The following is a 17,773-nucleotide window of genomic DNA, read 5'->3' on the forward strand; positions in this document are numbered from 1 at the left end:
AACATGCAAATGGTTAATATTGGGTACTTTCTTTTCCCATACTTGATACGGTGTAATGCCGATCGTTTTGGAGAAAGTGCGATTTTGTAAATAGTTTGCTGTCATTATTGCTTCTCCCCAGAACACATTTGGAAGTTTGGCTTCTGCCAGTAGACATCTTGCCATTTCGACAAGGGATCTATTTTTCCGCTCAGCAATACCACTTTGTTGCGGACAGTAGGGCACAGTATATTGACATTCTATTCCTCTCTCCTCCAAATAGTTCCGCACCTTCTTACCGGTATATTCACCACCATTGTCGGATCGTATAACGGATGGGTATCTTGAAAATTTATTCTTCATCAATTCTAAAAAACATTTAATTTTATCGAAGACTTCATCTTTGGTTTTGATTAGGTAGACGTGTGTATATCTACTGAAGTCATCAATAAATGTAAGGATATAACGCTTTTCTCCTGGCGTCACAGTCTGCATGGGTCCACATACATCAGTGTGGATAATATCTAAAACCTTGACTGATTTTCCCTCAGAGGTTTTATTGAAAGGCTTCTTCGTCATTTTACATTTAATACATATGTCACATACCTTTTTTATACCGCAATCACGTATCTTTAATCCCTTTACCAAATCTCTTTTCTCCATTTCACGAAGAGCTTCAACGTCTCTATGACCGAATAATTTGTGCCAATAGTGCTGACAGTTGGTCGAGTTGCATGTTGCAGACAATGCATGTTGACTTTGACGAAGTTGGAATAAACCAGCAGACATCTCGGCATGGCCTACCTCTTTTCCATCTGCAGCCACAATTTTCGCATTCGATTCCTTGAATATAACTTTAAATCCATTTTTTAATATCTTATTTACCGACAATAAATTCCCATGGAAGGATGGTATATACAGCACATCTTTGATTTTGATATTAAATGTTTCGCCTTTTGAATTCACTGTTTGGACATTGCAACTGCCTTTGCCACTTGAATGAACCGATTCTCCATTTGCAACGGTAACTAACTCATGTACGGTCGTATCCAATGTTGCAAAATGAGCACGATTTGAACTGATATGGCATGTTGCGCCGGAATCAAGAACCCACGATGTTGCGTCACAATTGACTGAAAAGCAATAGTTACCTTCAACAGCTTTCTCGTCTTTTGCCTCGTTCGCTTTGTCGACATTATTGTTCTTGGCTTTCTTGAATTTCCAGCAATCCTTTTTCAGATGACCTTTTGCTTTACAAAAATGACATCGCTTTACGTGGCGTTCTTCAGAGCGTTCAGATGTCTTGAGAATTGAATTTGATGGTACGTTACCTTTCATGCGTTGGCATTCTTCAATTAAGCACGATTCCACTATTTTAATAGTCAGCTCGTCAACTTTTCGAACTTCCAAGGCTGTGACAAGCGTGTCAAATGACGACGGAAGACTGCTAAGAAGCATGGCCACCAACCAGCGCTCGGAAAATTTCTCACCTATAGCTTCCAATTTTTCGAATAGTAACTTCATGTCCATTATGTGTTCATTAATATCCGCATCCATTGAATACTTCATATTGCATATTTGTCTCATGATACGTACACTAGTCCCAAGCGTATTTTTTTCATGATGATTTTGCAATATATTCCAAGAGTCGTGGGCACTCGTTGCTTTCTTTATCAACATAAGTTGATTGTCTTCAACGGAAAGGCCAATTATAACCGTCGCTGCTTCATTCTTTTTCTTCCATTCCGCATTAGGGTTACTAGGAACATCGGAAGTAACACATTCCCACAAATCTTCCTTACGCAAGATTAATTCCAGCTTGAACTTCCATAAATGGTAATTATCTGCGTTTAATTTCGCGAAAGATGTTCTCAAAAAATCCATTGCGATAGAGCCCATAACCTGTTAGCGGCGCAATATGTGGAAAAAATATTCCTTTCGAGAACAAACGATTTGAACACACGAAATTTTATTTGGGAATGAGAAAAATATTTTCACATTGACAATACAACAAAATTCAAAAGTCAAAGCATACTTGATTGATATAAAATAATATTATAATGAAAATTACAAACTAAGTCGATTGAATCTCTAACACGGAGACCCTATAAAGTATATATATATTCTTTATCAGGGTAAAATTCTATGTCGATTTAACCATGTCCGTCTGTCCATCACACTGAAACGGTGGAAATTTGGCACTTAGTCTTCGTTGGGGGTATAAAACTTTCCCCCAGAATTTTGTTGGTATGGGTCCACCTTCATATAGCCCCCATAGAACGGTACCTCCCATAGAACGGTACCTCCCGATTTTCAGTATTTTGATATTCCTTCGAAATGGCTGAAATTTGGTATTTAGTCTTCGTTGGAGATACGAAACTTTCCCTCAGACATTTTTCGATAAAGGACCACGCCTTCATATAGCCCCCATAGAACGGTACCTCCCGATTTTCCGTATTTTGAAGGTTATGGTTTGGTATTTAGTCTTCGTTGGGGGTATTCAACTTTACCCTCTAAATTTGTCGGTATAGGTCCACGCCTTCATATAGCCCCCAACAGAACGAAACCTCGAGATTTTCGGTATTTTGTAGGTTTTGGCCTCAATATTCATCCGAAGTGGCTGAAGTTTGATATTTAGTCTTCGTTGTGGGTATAAAACTTCCCCCAGAAATTTGTTGGTACAGGTCCACGCCTTAATACAGCCCCATAGAACGGTACTACCCGATTTTCGGTATTTTGAAGGTTTTAGCTATATTATCACACCGAAACGGCTGAAATTTGGTACTTAGCCTTCGTTGGGGGTATACAATTTTCCCCCATAATTTTGTTGGTATGGATCCACGCCTTCATATAGCCCCATAGAACGGTACTACCCGATTTTCGGTATTTTGTAGGTTTTGGCCTAAATATTCATCCGAAGTGGCTGAAGTTTGATATTTAGTCTTCGTTGTGGGTATAAAACTTTCCCCCAGAAATTTGTTGGTACAGGTCCACGCCTTAATATTGTCCCCATAGGACGGTACCTCCCTATCTCCGTTATTTTAAAGGTTGAGGCCTCAATATTTCTACGAAATTGCTGGTTGATGGTAGTTAGTCATCATTTGAGGTATAAAACTTTCCATATGAAATTTGACGGTATAGGTCCACGCCTTCATTTAGCCCCCATAGAACGGTACCTCCCGATTTTCGTAATTGTGAAAGATGTGACGTCAATATCCCACCGTAATGACTGAAATTTGTTATTTAGTCTTTCATTGGGTTATAAAATATTCCAGAAAAGAATTATCAGTATAGAAGCGTACCTTTTGATTTTCGGTATTTTTTAGGTTTTAACCACATTATCTTACTGGAATATCGGAAATTTGGTATTTAGTATTCTTTGTGTCTAAAAACTTTACGCCAGAAATGTGTCGGTATAGATCGACGTTTTGATATAGCCCCCATAGAACGGTGACTCCCGAATTTCGGTATTTTGAAGGTTATCGACGTAGTTTTACCGAAAGTCTTCTTCATAAGCGAAAGAAAACTAATTGTTCCATTTTACTATACCACTCGTGGTGGAGGTTATAACAAGATCGGCCCGGCCGAACTTAAAGCTGTTCTTATTTGTTTTATTTTATGTTGTTCCCTACTGGGTTTGATCATGCGAACTTCTGATTATTAGCGAATACACTACATATTCGTTCGTACATTAAGGGTTGCTTAACCGCTTACAAGTGCAGCACCAACAGTTCTTTGTTCATACCCCCAGCCTTTAGGCTAGAAAGGGTATATACACTTTGATACGAACAAAAATGTGCCCCATCGAAATAACGATTGTAGACCCCAATTATGTTTGGACGAAATTAGTTTCAGACATTTTGGAGTCGATTTAGCCATGTCCGTCCGTCTGTCTGGCTGGTGCGCACGATAACTATCGAACGGATCAACCGATTCGAACCAAAATTTGGGTATCGTATGATTTTGTCCAAACTTAGTTTAAGTTCGAAGATGGGTCAGATCGGTCCACTCCTTCCGGTACCTCCCCCACAAAAGTTCAAACAATTTTCTATAAAGTGGTGTGAACGATAACTCTCGAAGGTAGCAATCGATTTGGTCCAAACTTTGCACATCGTATTATTTCTTCCAGATATAGATCGGGTTCGAATATGGAATATATCGGTCCACTCCTTCGGGTACCTCCCACACAAAATTCGGATAAAGTGTCGTTTAAGAGCACCTCTCGGATCGTTTTGAAATTTCTATCATTACGCAAGTTCATACTTCCTGAGATATTGATCTAAAAGCTGCATAAAACCCTGACGACACCAACCAAAATCGCAAATCAGTAAGATAATTCTCGCATGGAGTTTCTGATTGGTGCAGACTTTCCACATCGTATTATTTCATCTAGTCATGTATCAGGTTGGAATATGGATTGTATTGGTCCACTCCTTGGGGTACATCCCACACAAAATTCGGATAAAGTGAAGTTTAAGAGCTTCTCTCGGATAGTTTTGAAATTTTTGCAGTAAGTTTTCCTTGCGGCTCCCTTTACGACGGTGCAATTTTTCTCTTGCGCAAGTCTATACTTTCTGAAATATTGGCCTAAAAGCTCCAAGAACCCTGACGGCACCAACCAAAGTGGCAAATCCGCCAGATAATTCTTGCAGGGAGTTACTGATTGATACAGACTTTGTAGATAGTATTATTTCATCCAGAGTTGTGTCAGGTTGGAATATGGACTATATCGTTGTTTCGGGTACCTCCCACATAAAATTCGGAAAAAGTGAAGTTTAAGAGCTCGTTTTGACTATTTTTTCAGTAGGTTGTTCTAGCGGCCTCATTTACAACGGTACAATTTTTTTGCGGGGTAAGTCAATACTTCCTATGATAATGGTCCAAAAGCTCCAAAACCCTGCCATCACATACTAAAATGGCTATTACGCAAGATAACTCTAAAACTTTTTCAAAAATTTCCTTCAAACTTAGTTTAACTCGTGTGCCGACGGTGAGCGTTGAACACTCAACCCTCGGATTTGTAGTCGGATACACACTCTCAGTACCACCGTACTCACTGCTTGTTTACATTACTATGTAATGGGTTACATAATGACTAACGGATCCGAATTTTTGCTGGGTTTGTTATAGGAAGTGTGCTTCTATTCGTTTGGGGACTACTTACTTCTTATAGTAAGTTGCTTTCCTTACTTTCTTATAGAAATATATAAACTGCGGTTCTTAGTAACTTTGTTATAGAAAGGATGCTTTTGGATCCTTCCTTGCAGAAAAAATTCTTTTGTAAAACTTTATAATAGAATGGTACTTTTGGGGACACCTTCTTATAAAAAGGATGCTTTTGGGTGGCTATGTTATACAAGGGTGACTTTAAGGACACTTTGTCAAAGAAAAGTGTTTTTTTCGGATGGGAGATCTTGCTTATGTTAAACACGCCATTTAGAGACGGCGGTTAAAAGGTGGTATCTTATCATTAACTCAAATATAGAATCAGGCTACACTTATTGATATGAAGGAAGTCTCCCCTTTCAGCTTGAAAGTATATTTAAAACACCCATGTGCACGGCCACCCACTGGTAGCTGATGTAAGATACTCTTACATTAATTAATTCAACAACACTTGGACGTTTAAGTATTTTATTATTAAATAAATAATTTCAAGCACGATTTTAGATTAAAATAATTCTTTCGCAATTAAAAAAAATAGAAAAATCATGAAAAACGGTAAATATTACATTCTCTTAAATTCTGTTCCGCTAATTATTGATTAAAATTTTAAAATAACATTTTCCTACAAAAATGTATCCCTATCATATACATACAGTGAATATTTTAGAGAACCCATTCGTTTACTATGAGCGCTTCAGGAACCCCTTTTTTTGGCAAGAGAACGCTTACATTTAGAAAGAAATACTTCTGGTATTAACTCAAATTTGATACTTGTATATAATGTAGGGCTGCTAATTAGCGTGAGTTATTCCAATATCAATATTGGTGGAATTACATAAATACATAAATTAAGCAAATATTTGTGGTACATTAAATCGGGTTTCAAAGGAAAAATCAATGTATTAGTATTAGATGGATTATCCCATTAGTTGATGAAATCGAATCCACTGATGAAAACATTATGAACATACATATTTATGTAAACACTGATTGTATGTATTTATTTTTAGTTTCTTGTAAATGCGTCTTCACTCTGTAGCCAATACGTGAAACTTTCATACGAAACTTTGATATCTTTTGGGAGAGAGCGAAGGTGAAGGAGCTGCTTCAGCTCAGCTTTCTCCCAAAAACTGTGAAAGTTTCAACGTGTGGCTTTAGAGAAAGATCAGTTACAATTTTTTTGTGACTGATTGCACATTATGTATGTATATATTTTCTATGTTAGCAACCTGCGCAAGTGTTAGTGGAAAATAGGTGAATATTTTTTTCCTTACTTATTTATATCATTGAATATCCACGTTTCACTAAAATCCTCACGAATTCTAGGTTCTAATATTTCTGGATCCGAATGAACATTTATTTCAGTTTCGAAAACAGTTACTGGACTTGCTGCTAAAACTATAGGTCCTCCACGATTTAAAAATATACGATGAGATTTGAAGTAGGGTCTAAGATTAAGGTATTCTGAAAGAAATTTTTAATTTTTTCATAAAAGAAATAAACTAAACCTTTTTTAAGCAATGTGTTGTTCGGATTAAATGTAACGCGAAATTTGAAACTGAATATGATACATTAAAATTTGCAGGGAAATTTGATAACACGTTGATTTCATTATTGCGAAAGAAACACAAAAGGTTTCAGAATTATACTTTGAAAGCTAACACTGTGAACCGAAATTTTGGAGGTTGGAAAATTCCTTTTGAAAGTGAAAGCCCTTGATGAGTATATACAGAACCCCAAAGGGCAGATCCGCCCTGAGTCGAACTTTTGAGTTATGGCGTGATCAATTTTGCACTGGAGTCCCTATAAGACATCAGAAATTAGCGTTATATCTTTGTTCGCTGCTGTTTTGGCTTATTTTTGATATGACATGACTTCAGTCAAATCTAATGAGGATCTTTTTTGTAGAACATTTCGACCTTCTAACTCGCTTTCTTCCATGTCCTTTTCGTCCTTTTTTTCAAGAGACGCAATAAAAGTACGACAATATGAAATTTTTCAGCTTCGACAGGTTCTGCAAAAATGTCGCTCAAAAAAATTTAGGTACGGCTCTCATTGACAAATAATCGATATTGTCGCGTTTTCATAGTCCTTTTAGACGTTTACAGTGTTATTCTTCAGAAAAAATACATATAGGTATTTAGTTTTTTTCTGTATATTCGTGATTTGTTGGTTGTTCGAATATACGAAAACACAAAACATAGTTTTTTCTGAACAAAAACGGGGTAAATATCAAAAAGGACTATGAAAACACGACAGTATCCATTAGTTGTCAATGAGAGCCGTACCCAAAATTTGCTGAGCGTCATTTTTGAGGAACATGACGAAACTGAAAAATGTCATCTTGTGGTACATTTATTGCGGTTCTTGAAACAAATTAATAGAATGTCTCCTATCAAAGAAAGACCTATAAAAGATCTTTTGTCAATCGAAGATAAAGTTATATAAAGGGCCATAAGAGTTGTTCATCAGCTGGAAGACATATAAAATATTCTATATAAACATATAAACTATAGAACTACCTAGAAAACAGTGGTGAATAAAACAATACTGAAGGCACTATACAAATATCCGCATGCATCTGGTTGGCAGGAGCAATATGTACTTGTCCGCCTGAAGCCCTCAATAAATGATGCATGCATTAGAGCAAGTGCGACATGTAATGCTCCTAGGCTATGTTATGCGTGCTTCAAATACACCCTTAAGATATAGCACTTGATGCTGAATACTGCTATCCTGCTTCAAACTTTGATCAGCCTTTCCAAATTTCAGAAAAAAGGAAAGTTTGGAATAATATAACGTCACTTATGGGTTGCCAAGGTGTATATGGACGGCTCTAAGATGAATTGACAAAATTACTAGACAACTGCAGTGTTTTCAGGCGGAGATACGTGCCAAAAAGGAAGCACGTATTATACTTCTAAAGCATCACATATAAAACTCAATAGAAAATCTGTTTCGACTGTCAAGCAAAGCTCCTAGAATTAAAATCCAACACCGTCACACCAAAGCTATTGAAAGAATGTAAAGAAGAACTTGAACTCTGTACAAAGTAAAGAAAACAGCAGAAAAACTAGTTAGTCAGGTGAGGAACTGCCGAAGTGGAGTTGCTTAACTTATACACCCCGCAGGTAAATAGCGTTACTCCAGGTTTTAGGCCCAATATTAGCCCGCTTTTGGAACGTTAGAACCAACTTGTCTTTGGGGACTTCAATGCTCATCATGAGTTGTGAGATTCTGTCCTCGGAAATTACCAAACGGGTATAGTGCTGGCTGAACAAATTGAGAGCTCTACGTTTTGCACGGACAATGAACACGCCTCTACCAGAATTACGTGGAGTGTAACAGTTCACCAGATATAACCATCGTGATTTGACAAACGAGTCACCTGGAAACCCGTCGTTTCTCTTGGGTCAGACCATCTCCCTATAATTGTCCGCATCAGCAGACCGTCCGATTTCATCACCTTTGAACGCGGCACTTTTATCAATCATGGGAAAGCTACTGACCTGGTTTCAGACAGTTCACTAATCACCGCCTCTTATATCTGCTCAACCCTTCTAATATTCGGGTAGGAGAGAGGACGCTTCGACAAATCATCACTGCTGCAGCAGCTAGCAATATACCCGCTGCTCGAATACCAAAAGAGAGACGAAATTTCCCAGCTGAGGCGATGGTATTAGCAAATAAGGGAAATGAGCTCCGTCGAGCAAAAACCAGTGACCCCAGAGTAAGGGAGATGATGCTGGAAGTTAACAGGTTTGTCGGTGGTAATAAGCGGAACAAACGGATAAATCATCTGAAGAGTTGCAACATTGGAACAGAAATATGTGAATTGTGGTCAACGGTTAAGATACCCTAGAACAGTAATATGTGAATTGTTGGTCAACGGTTAAGTCAACCTAGAACCCTGAAGAGAAGGAATATAGGACCTTAGCCACGTTTGGCGACGTTAGCCATTAGATCTCTTCTTGCTACTTCCGCAATACACAATGGATGATGTTGCGAATGGCATCAGGAACGCTAAATCATCCAAAGCGTTGAACCCTGCCGGGAGTCTCACCAAAATTGCCAACTAGCCATCCACGTCGTTCCCGATGTCTGCAAAATGGGCAGGGTGGTCCAGCTACTGAAGCCAGGCAGGGATGCCAGCAATCGTGAATCGTGCCGACTAATTTCGCTTTTGTTGTAAAGACTCTTGAGGCTTAACTCCTCCCCAGTGTCAGAAATCGCCTATCATTAGCATGGATTTCGTAATAAGAACAGCACAAAAACAGCGCAGCACGTCATCTCTCTCGAGGACTCAACCAGAGAAAGCCGTGCGATGGAACGATGATGGTGGCGATCTGAAACAAGGATTTCCCTAAGGTGAGGTAATATCTCAGGAACTGTTTAACCACTATCTCTCCTATATTTCACCCTGGCATACGGTAATTGTACTATCTGGCGTCAGACAACTTCCCTGATGTCATTTGTGAAAGACTGAACTCCTATTTGATTGATCTTACCACAATTCACCACGAGTAATATGCAAATATTCGGCACTAAATCTACGGCCACTCTGATCACAACAGGGACTGGAGGTGTAAGCACTGTGTTGAATGTCATGGTCGATGGTAGCAGAATTCGGACCACAAACTACCTCAAGATTCTTGGGGTCACATTCGACCCCTAGCGACTAAAGGCTCTAGACTGCAGCAATTGGGGCGCAGATAAAGAAACCTTGTTGACCACATATACATATATAACATGGTAGGTGGGTCTGTGGTAAATAATAGTTCAATGCGATGGAATAATATTCAAACCTCTCAGAATGCCACCCTAAGAACTGCAACTGGGTGCATTCTCATGTCTTCATTGAACCATTTACATGAGAACTACGCTTTGGTTAGTGTATCCGTCTAAATTCACATAGGTCAAGGATGGATGACATTGTTCAAAACATATGCATGCCCAGCATGCTACACAGGCCCGCACTAAACACGGCACCTTTTCAACTTCCCTGCAAAACCTACTCAACTAACTGCAGTAGCTTTTTCGTTACAGCCATATTTCCAGTTCTAGACATAGACCCAGAGCCAGATTAACCAGAAAAACTAATTGAACATTGGTGACGTTTTTTTATTGGGATAGCTGTTTCAATTTTGATTTTTTTAAAACAGTCTGGCTTAATCCCATTGTTGTTGTTCTAATATTTAAAACAACTAATTTACTAGTGGAGAAGGTTGGCATTGTTCGCCAAGGGGTAAGGCAGGGAAGACTAGTTTCGACTATTTTCCACTGAAGTTATTTTTTAATAACTTCTTCAAAAAAAAAAAACTTTTTATACCCAAACATCAATCGTCAGCTCGAAGTACAAAGATGAACCAAGAAAAAACTTCAATGAGAAGTTTTTCTTTCGCAACCTAACACAACCCAGACGAAAGTGTTTGCAAAACAAAGCAACCCCTCTTCCACTGTTATGTGTCGTTGATTTTCAACGAAGACATCATAACAAAATGTTGTTGGTAGCTTTTATGGCTAGCATAACCTACCATACACAAACCGTGCCAGTGTGTCTCAAATAGAACATTGGTGGCGTACGATATAGTTCGTCACCAAACGTACTGTAGTTATGTGGTTTTTCAGTTGTTACGACGGAGGTAGTTTAGCGTAAAGCGTTTAGTTGTATTTCAATCAAGTTTTTTGTTTTGTGGTTTGTTGATACAGTGTCAATGTGATAGTGAGACGGTGAGACCATTCAATAGAAAAAAAGAACAAAGTTGAGAGCATTTACCAAACAAGATAGGAAATATGAGAGAAAATAATGGGAATGTAGGGAAAAATAGGTAAGTGATTTTGCATCACATGAAAATCTTTCGAATGGATATAAGAACATGTATGAGCCCGGAAATAGCAGCAATCGCCAGAATATGCTGTAAAAGCGTTCAAAAACAATGTTTTGGAGGTGTCTCAATCATGCCACTGTAAACAACCCAACACATGATCGTATGTCAAACTGTCTTGAGTAGGTTTAGACTAAAAACTGCCAACATTTCCAAAAAATGTCAAATGGTGTCTGGCACCACTGCGTGTTGCTTAGGTCACAAACTCTTTAAGTTCCCTTCGTATATATAGGGGACCTACATATGAAATCTTTTCCTTAGAGGAAGAGGAGGTTTCCAACGCAATTTTCTCAATAGAAGATAGATAGTGTTTCGTTTCTTCCGACAGAAACCGGTAAGGCAAATTCAAATTTAGACCTGAATATTACCGTCAGGTTTGAATCTGGTTCTGTAGATGAAACCATTATGAATATAGGTGTATGAATGAATAATGATTGTATGTGATCTACCAACCCATACCATACAGGATTTTGTGCAGACGAACATAGCAAAAACGTTACATTCTTGTGAACAAATACACATAAATATTTTTTAAATATATATACATATATATGTATATATGTATGTACAATGTACATATATTTTCCTTACTTATTTATATTGTTAAATATCCATGTTTCACAAAAATCTTTACGAATTTTTGGTTCTGGTTTTGTAGTATGTACCGAACTTGAAAAATGTCCTGGCGTTGCTGCAAACATCACTGTTGGAGCAAATGCCATTTGCATTTCATCATATATTATATCAGGAGATGGGAAGTAAAATGGTCTTAAATAGGAATATTCTGAAAGACACCACAGGTTATTGAATTAGAGAATACATTGACCAAAGATTCTGTAGTAAGTCTTCTATATATACAAAGACACATTGAGTTCATATAACAAGCGAAGACCCACAGATGATTTAATAGCTAACCCATACAAGTTCTTCCATAAATAAGGCATATATAGATCTTACATAGGTCTTCCATTGGTACAACATCTTCAATGATTGAATAACTAGTATAAATTATAGTTTGGTAGGAGAGGGTATATTGGTATCCTTTTGAAATATGACTTTCTATAGAGATTTTATTTGATAGACAACGATATACATATATGTGTTTAAAGTATAGAAAATCTGTATATGCCTTCTATTTAGCTCTGACATTGATAGGCCTGGACAGAAGACCTTTTACAGGTCCTCTTTTGATTGAAAGCGTTCTAGAGATGTTATATTGATGGAAAATCTGCTACAGGTCTTCTGTATGTCATCTACTATTTGAAAAACTTCTATAAAATATTCTTTTCATAGATGACCCATCTATTGGTGCTCCTTTGAAGTGCCTTTCACAGTCTTCTTTTTAAAAGACCTTCTGTAGTTCTTCTCTAGGATATCTTGAATAGATCTTATGAAAGTCCTCTTCTGATTGAAGAACTACTATAAGTATTAGTTTGGAAGAAGTGTGTCTATTTGTATCCTTTTGGAATATGGCTTTCTATAGGGCTTTTTTGATAGATGCCCTTATATGTATATGTATGTCTTTTGAGTATAGAAAACCTGTATAGATCTTCTATTTATAGAATACCCCCTATAGCTCTTACATTGATAGGCCTGGGTAGAAGACATTTTACATATCCTCTTTTGATAGAAAGCTTTCTATAGATTGGTTTGATAGAAATTCTTCTATAGGTCTTCTGTATGTCCTCTACTATTTGAAGAACTTTTATAAAACCTTCTTTACATAGAATACCCGTCGATGCTATAGCTCTTCTACTTCTTATAGAATGCTTTTTAATATTCATCTAGGTAGAGACTACCTTCTGTAGTTCTTCTACGGGTCTGTAACTCTTATCGTGTTATATATGGTCAACAAGATTTCTTTATCTGCACCCCAAGTGCTACCGGCTAAGGACTGTCATTTTGGGTAGTTTGTGATTTTGGGGTAGATAGTGATCTCAACTCATTGCTCACCTCTGCAGTCCAAGTGGTGAGATGAGTGGCCTTAGATTTAGTGGCAAATATTGGCATACTCCTCACGTGGAAAAGGTAGTAAGATCAGTTAAATAGGCGTTCAGCCTTTCACAAATTACATCGGGGTAGGTACCCAAGATACGTTATGATTTTAATGCCGTTTGGAATGGGTTTAATACAGAAGAAGTATAGGTTAAACAGTTCTGAAGATATCACCCCATGTTGGCGAGCTCCTTATTTCACTCTATCGGGCTTGATGGGGGGGGGGGGGGGGGAGGAGGAGTAAAGCCTTAAGGGTCTTTGCTACGGGCGACAAAGGCAAAATAGGGTAAAACGATTTATCTTTACTGGTATCCTTGCCTGGCTTTAATAGAGGGATCACCGTCCCATTTTCCAGACTTCGGGAACGATGTGTATAGTTAGCGACAGTTTGAGAACTCTAGTGAAATACTCTACTCTCGGTCCATTCAGCTGTCTCAACGCTTAGAATGACTTAGCGTTTCTGATAACATTCGCTACATCATTCGTTGTGAATTGGGTTTGTTTATCCTCGGCAGAAAGAGATCTAATGAGATGTATTGAAATAACTTGCGCACCTTTTCGAATCAGTCAGCGTAGCGTAGCCAAACGTGACTGAGAGTGACTTAACCGTTGTCCACAATTGACATATGCCGGATCCAATGTTGCAACACTTCAGATGTTTTAACCACTTGTTCCGCTTATGCTCACCGGCCAACCTGTTTACCTCCAGTGTCAGCTCCCTGACTTTGGTGTCACTGAGGTTGGCACGACAAAGCTCATCACGCTCATTTGTTAATCCCGTCGCCTCCGCTGGGATATTTGGTCTCACTTCGGGTAGCGGCTGCAGCAGTGATAATGTCTCGAAACGTCCCAGAAGGGTTTGGCAGATCTCTTAGGCGGTAATTAGTGAATTCCCTAAAATTGGGCTAATTAGCTTTCCCATGATTGATCAATGTGCGGTGTTTAGAGGTGATGAAATCTGGAGATCTGCTGTTGAAGACAATTATGGGGAAATGGTTTTGATCCAAGAGAATCGATGTTGGGCCTATAACCTGGAGTACAGCTATTTATCGGTGGGGAGTATACGTTCAGCAAATCTACCTCGGCTGTTCCACATCTGACTGCTACTGGTTGATAAGTTGATTTGGAAGTATTTACAAGCACCAAAAATTCCTATAAAAACCCATTATTTGGTAATGGGATTTTTTGTTGGGTACTGTGGTCATTCATTTCCACACATACACACACATAAGGAAAAAATTAGGAACAATTTGAGGTACATGATGTACATTGGTTTTCAAATTCAAATTCCGACATGAATACGATGTGGATTATTGTCAAATCTATAGATGAATGATACGAATATATCTTCACCTGAAATGCCTAAAGACGTAATCCTCAACCCTTTGAGGGTTACGACTTGAGGGTTTGAGGGTTACGACTTTGTATGTGTATGTAAATAATGATTATATGGAATCGACATACATATCATAGAGGATTTTGTGCCGACGAACATAGTTTTGTTAAACATATTATGTATGTAATTTTAATCGGATGTTTCCTATGAACACTCGTGAGCATTTATTAAACAAAAACCTCTATACGTGAGCAACTGTACATGCTGATTTTTTGATATAAAACAAGTATGTACGTATGTTTCTCTTACTTATATATATTGTTAAATATCCATGTTTCAATAAAATCTTCACGAATTTTCTGTACTGATTTTGTTGTAAGAACAGATGCTGAAACATATTCTGTGTTTTCTGCTAAAACCATTGTAGGACCATATGATAGTGGCATCCCACCACGAGCGTATAATATATTTGGAGATGGTGGACGATTGTATAATATATCAGGCGATGGGAAATATGGCCTCAAAAGGTTATATTCTGGAAGTTATATATGGGGAATTCCAAGTGAAATCGGACAGTTCGGAGAAAAGTAATTTTTGATTTCAATTGTTTTTGGTTCAATTTATGTTCCTAGCCAACAGAACATTTTAGTATATTTTAAAATTATTTTTTGACCAACGGTACAGAGATATCGCCTATTGAAATTAACGCATTTTTAAAGAACTATGTTCAACTAAATACTCATAACTTCTTTAATATTGGTCCAAATGGGACCATCTTTTTTTTGATTTGTTTGTTTTTTTTTATCAGCTATCGAAAGAAATATTTAAAAGAAAAATGCACAGTGGGCTTCAATGCAATTTTCGGGATTTAATATTTAAAATCAATTTTTAAACATGATTGCACCCTTCGATTTTTTGAAAAAAAATTTATGTTAAACTACGTTCAATTACAAAAATTTTAAGCCCTATGTGGTAATGGGATTCGGACGATTACTATTTTTTCTGAATTTTTTAAAATTTGTCAATACAATTTTTCCTTAATACCTTTGTCCAAAATTTGTATTTCCTGTATTTTTGAAGCTAAGAGTACATATTTATCATTATATATTATATATTTATCATAAAAAATAGAAAAAATCCACAGTGGACTTTAATGGAATTTTCGCTGATGCATTTTCAAAATCGAAAAATTACGCAGTTTTTAAGATGTTTGAGATAAATTCATAAATATAAAATCAAAACAAATATTTATAAATGAAACTTTTAATTTTTTTAATAAAATAATAAATTTTGGACAAAGGTATAAAGGAAAAATTGTATTGACAAATTTTAAAAAATTCAGAAAAAATAGTAATCTTCCGAATCCCATTACCACATAGGGCTTAAAATTTTTGTAATTGAACGTAGTTTAACATAAAATTTTTTTGAAAAAATTGAAGATTGCAATCATGTTTAAAAATTGATTTTAAATATTAAATCCCGAAAATTGCATTGAAGCCCACTGTGCGTTTTTCTTTTAAATATTTTTTTCGATAGCTGATAAAAAAACAAACAAATCAAAAAAAAGATGGTCCCATTTGGACCAATATTAAAGAAGTTATTAGTATTTCTTTGCATGTAGTTTTCACAGAATTTGACTTTTTCAAGGCGCGATATCTCTGGAACCGTTAGTCAAAAAAATTTTAAAAAAATTCTAAAATGTTTTGTTAATCAGCAGCATCGCCACAGCAAAAAATAAAGGAAATCAAATACCTCATCTTGAAAAAGTGTCCGATTTCACTCAGAAATCCCCATATAGAATTAGGTAAGGTTCGGTAAATTTATATTTAAAAAAAAAAAACAAATAAAACAGCTTTTCACAAACAAAATGATGAACATTTGGAATTGAAAATGATGCAATAGTTTTAAACGGATCGACTATGGGAATATGGAAATTGCCTCAATGTTCAAAAGTATCAAAAAACATTTTTTATTACATAAGAAATAATTACAAGAAAAATCGGGTAAATTCTGAATGATGGGAGCAAAAAGAGCGATACGTGTATCAGTGTTTTGAAATCTAGAAGTAATCTAAATAGGGGGACCAATATTTCCCATTTTATACTATTTTAGAAATATTCGGCGTAAAATTCCCAGTAATCCTTGTGATGAGAGATGTCTACTTTGTTTAATTATAATCCTTGTGATTTAGGTAACATTACTCTGTCGAAGACTATAACGTCTGCCGGGGTCTTATTGAAAACATTAAGGGTTAAAGTTTCTTATAAAATTGGTTGTGTATAAAATTTGAAATTTATTTATCTATTTCTTCTACACAACAAGATAAATATCTCATAATTAGAGCGCAAATTTATAGGTTACATGAAATGTCCGACAAAAAATGTCACTACACGTATCTGAAATTTAGATTCTGAATACATCAAAACTCGATAATTAACCTAAACAACAGAAATATGTTTAATATATTTTAAGTCATTCGGAGTCAGCGGCAAAAACTAAGCACTAGCTAATATTAATCGGGGTGTACTAATTCCAACAGGTGCGTACCCAGGCTACGTAGAAGTATTATGTTGGTTTGGTTGTTTTTGTTGTAGCAATGAAAATATGTTCGATCATATGTATACCTTTCTCAGTTATTTTGTTCTGATTCCTCCGTACCCAACTTGGACTTGCTGCGTTCACAAACAAATACAGCGTGCCGTAAGTCACATTCCACATGCAGGGCATGTATTGTATATCGAACACCACTCGTGTTTACCTTGGCAGCTAGCATTCTTCTGCTGCGATGGATATGGGGTGGTCTCCGAACACAGCATCTGTATCAGTGTGTATGCTATCCAGTAGGCTCATTGATCTAGTGGTTATCGCTTATACCTTTGGACTTCTCTCTCTAGATAATGAAGATTTCTCCCGACGCGCCTATGTGAGGGAAGCGTGTCTCACTGCGATACCACCCAATCAGATACTGTATCGACAACATGTTGTTATGCTGATGCACCTGCAAAATCTTCATCTGCTCATAAAGATTGTCCACTGTTGTCATGAGGAGGTAGCCTGATCTGGTCTTTTGTCAATATACTGTTACGGAATTAGATTTAACTAATCTCCGTGTAGCGTTGTTTTATTCCCCAGTACGATTTGTACCAAATAAAACAGGGTTCGTTTTAGATTACGTTTCTACAATGCTTTATTTACATTATTACACTTATTCGGAATCGACTTTAATTACTAAGCACACAGCTTGTCTCTAGTTAGCACGCAGCTATTATTTAATCGATCTGTTCAGTTCAACGCCTAAAACACAACTAACTCGCCGTTGCTGATTCCCCCTGTATTTATCCCAAAATCTCCCTGTTCAGGAATTATCCAGAACATCTGGTAACACCTCGAATCTGTGCAACGAACACACAGA

General features: G+C 37.0%; 1 protein-coding gene across 11 annotated transcripts in view; it reads right to left on the reverse strand.

Annotated features, from left to right (window-relative positions):
• Tep2 (Thioester-containing protein 2) overlaps positions 1 to 17,773 on the reverse strand; it is a 109,156-nt gene that overhangs the window by 46,850 nt on the left and 44,533 nt on the right. Inside the window, exon 5 of one of the 11 annotated variants that reach the window (XM_073970089.1) lies at positions 6,420 to 6,609. The exons of 9 other annotated variants lie outside the window; for them this stretch is intronic. In XM_073970089.1, the coding sequence (XP_073826190.1) occupies positions 6,420 to 6,609 (190 nt within the window). Of the gene's footprint in view, positions 1 to 6,419; positions 6,610 to 11,621; positions 11,815 to 17,773 lie in introns of all 11 variants that reach the window. One more of the 11 variants, XM_073970088.1, reaches the window with a different exon arrangement.

Source organism: Musca autumnalis, unplaced genomic scaffold, assembly GCF_047663935.1.
Source record: "Musca autumnalis isolate F117 unplaced genomic scaffold, ASM4766393v1 scaffold_2, whole genome shotgun sequence".
NCBI classification, from domain to species: Eukaryota; Metazoa; Arthropoda; class Insecta; order Diptera; family Muscidae; genus Musca; species Musca autumnalis.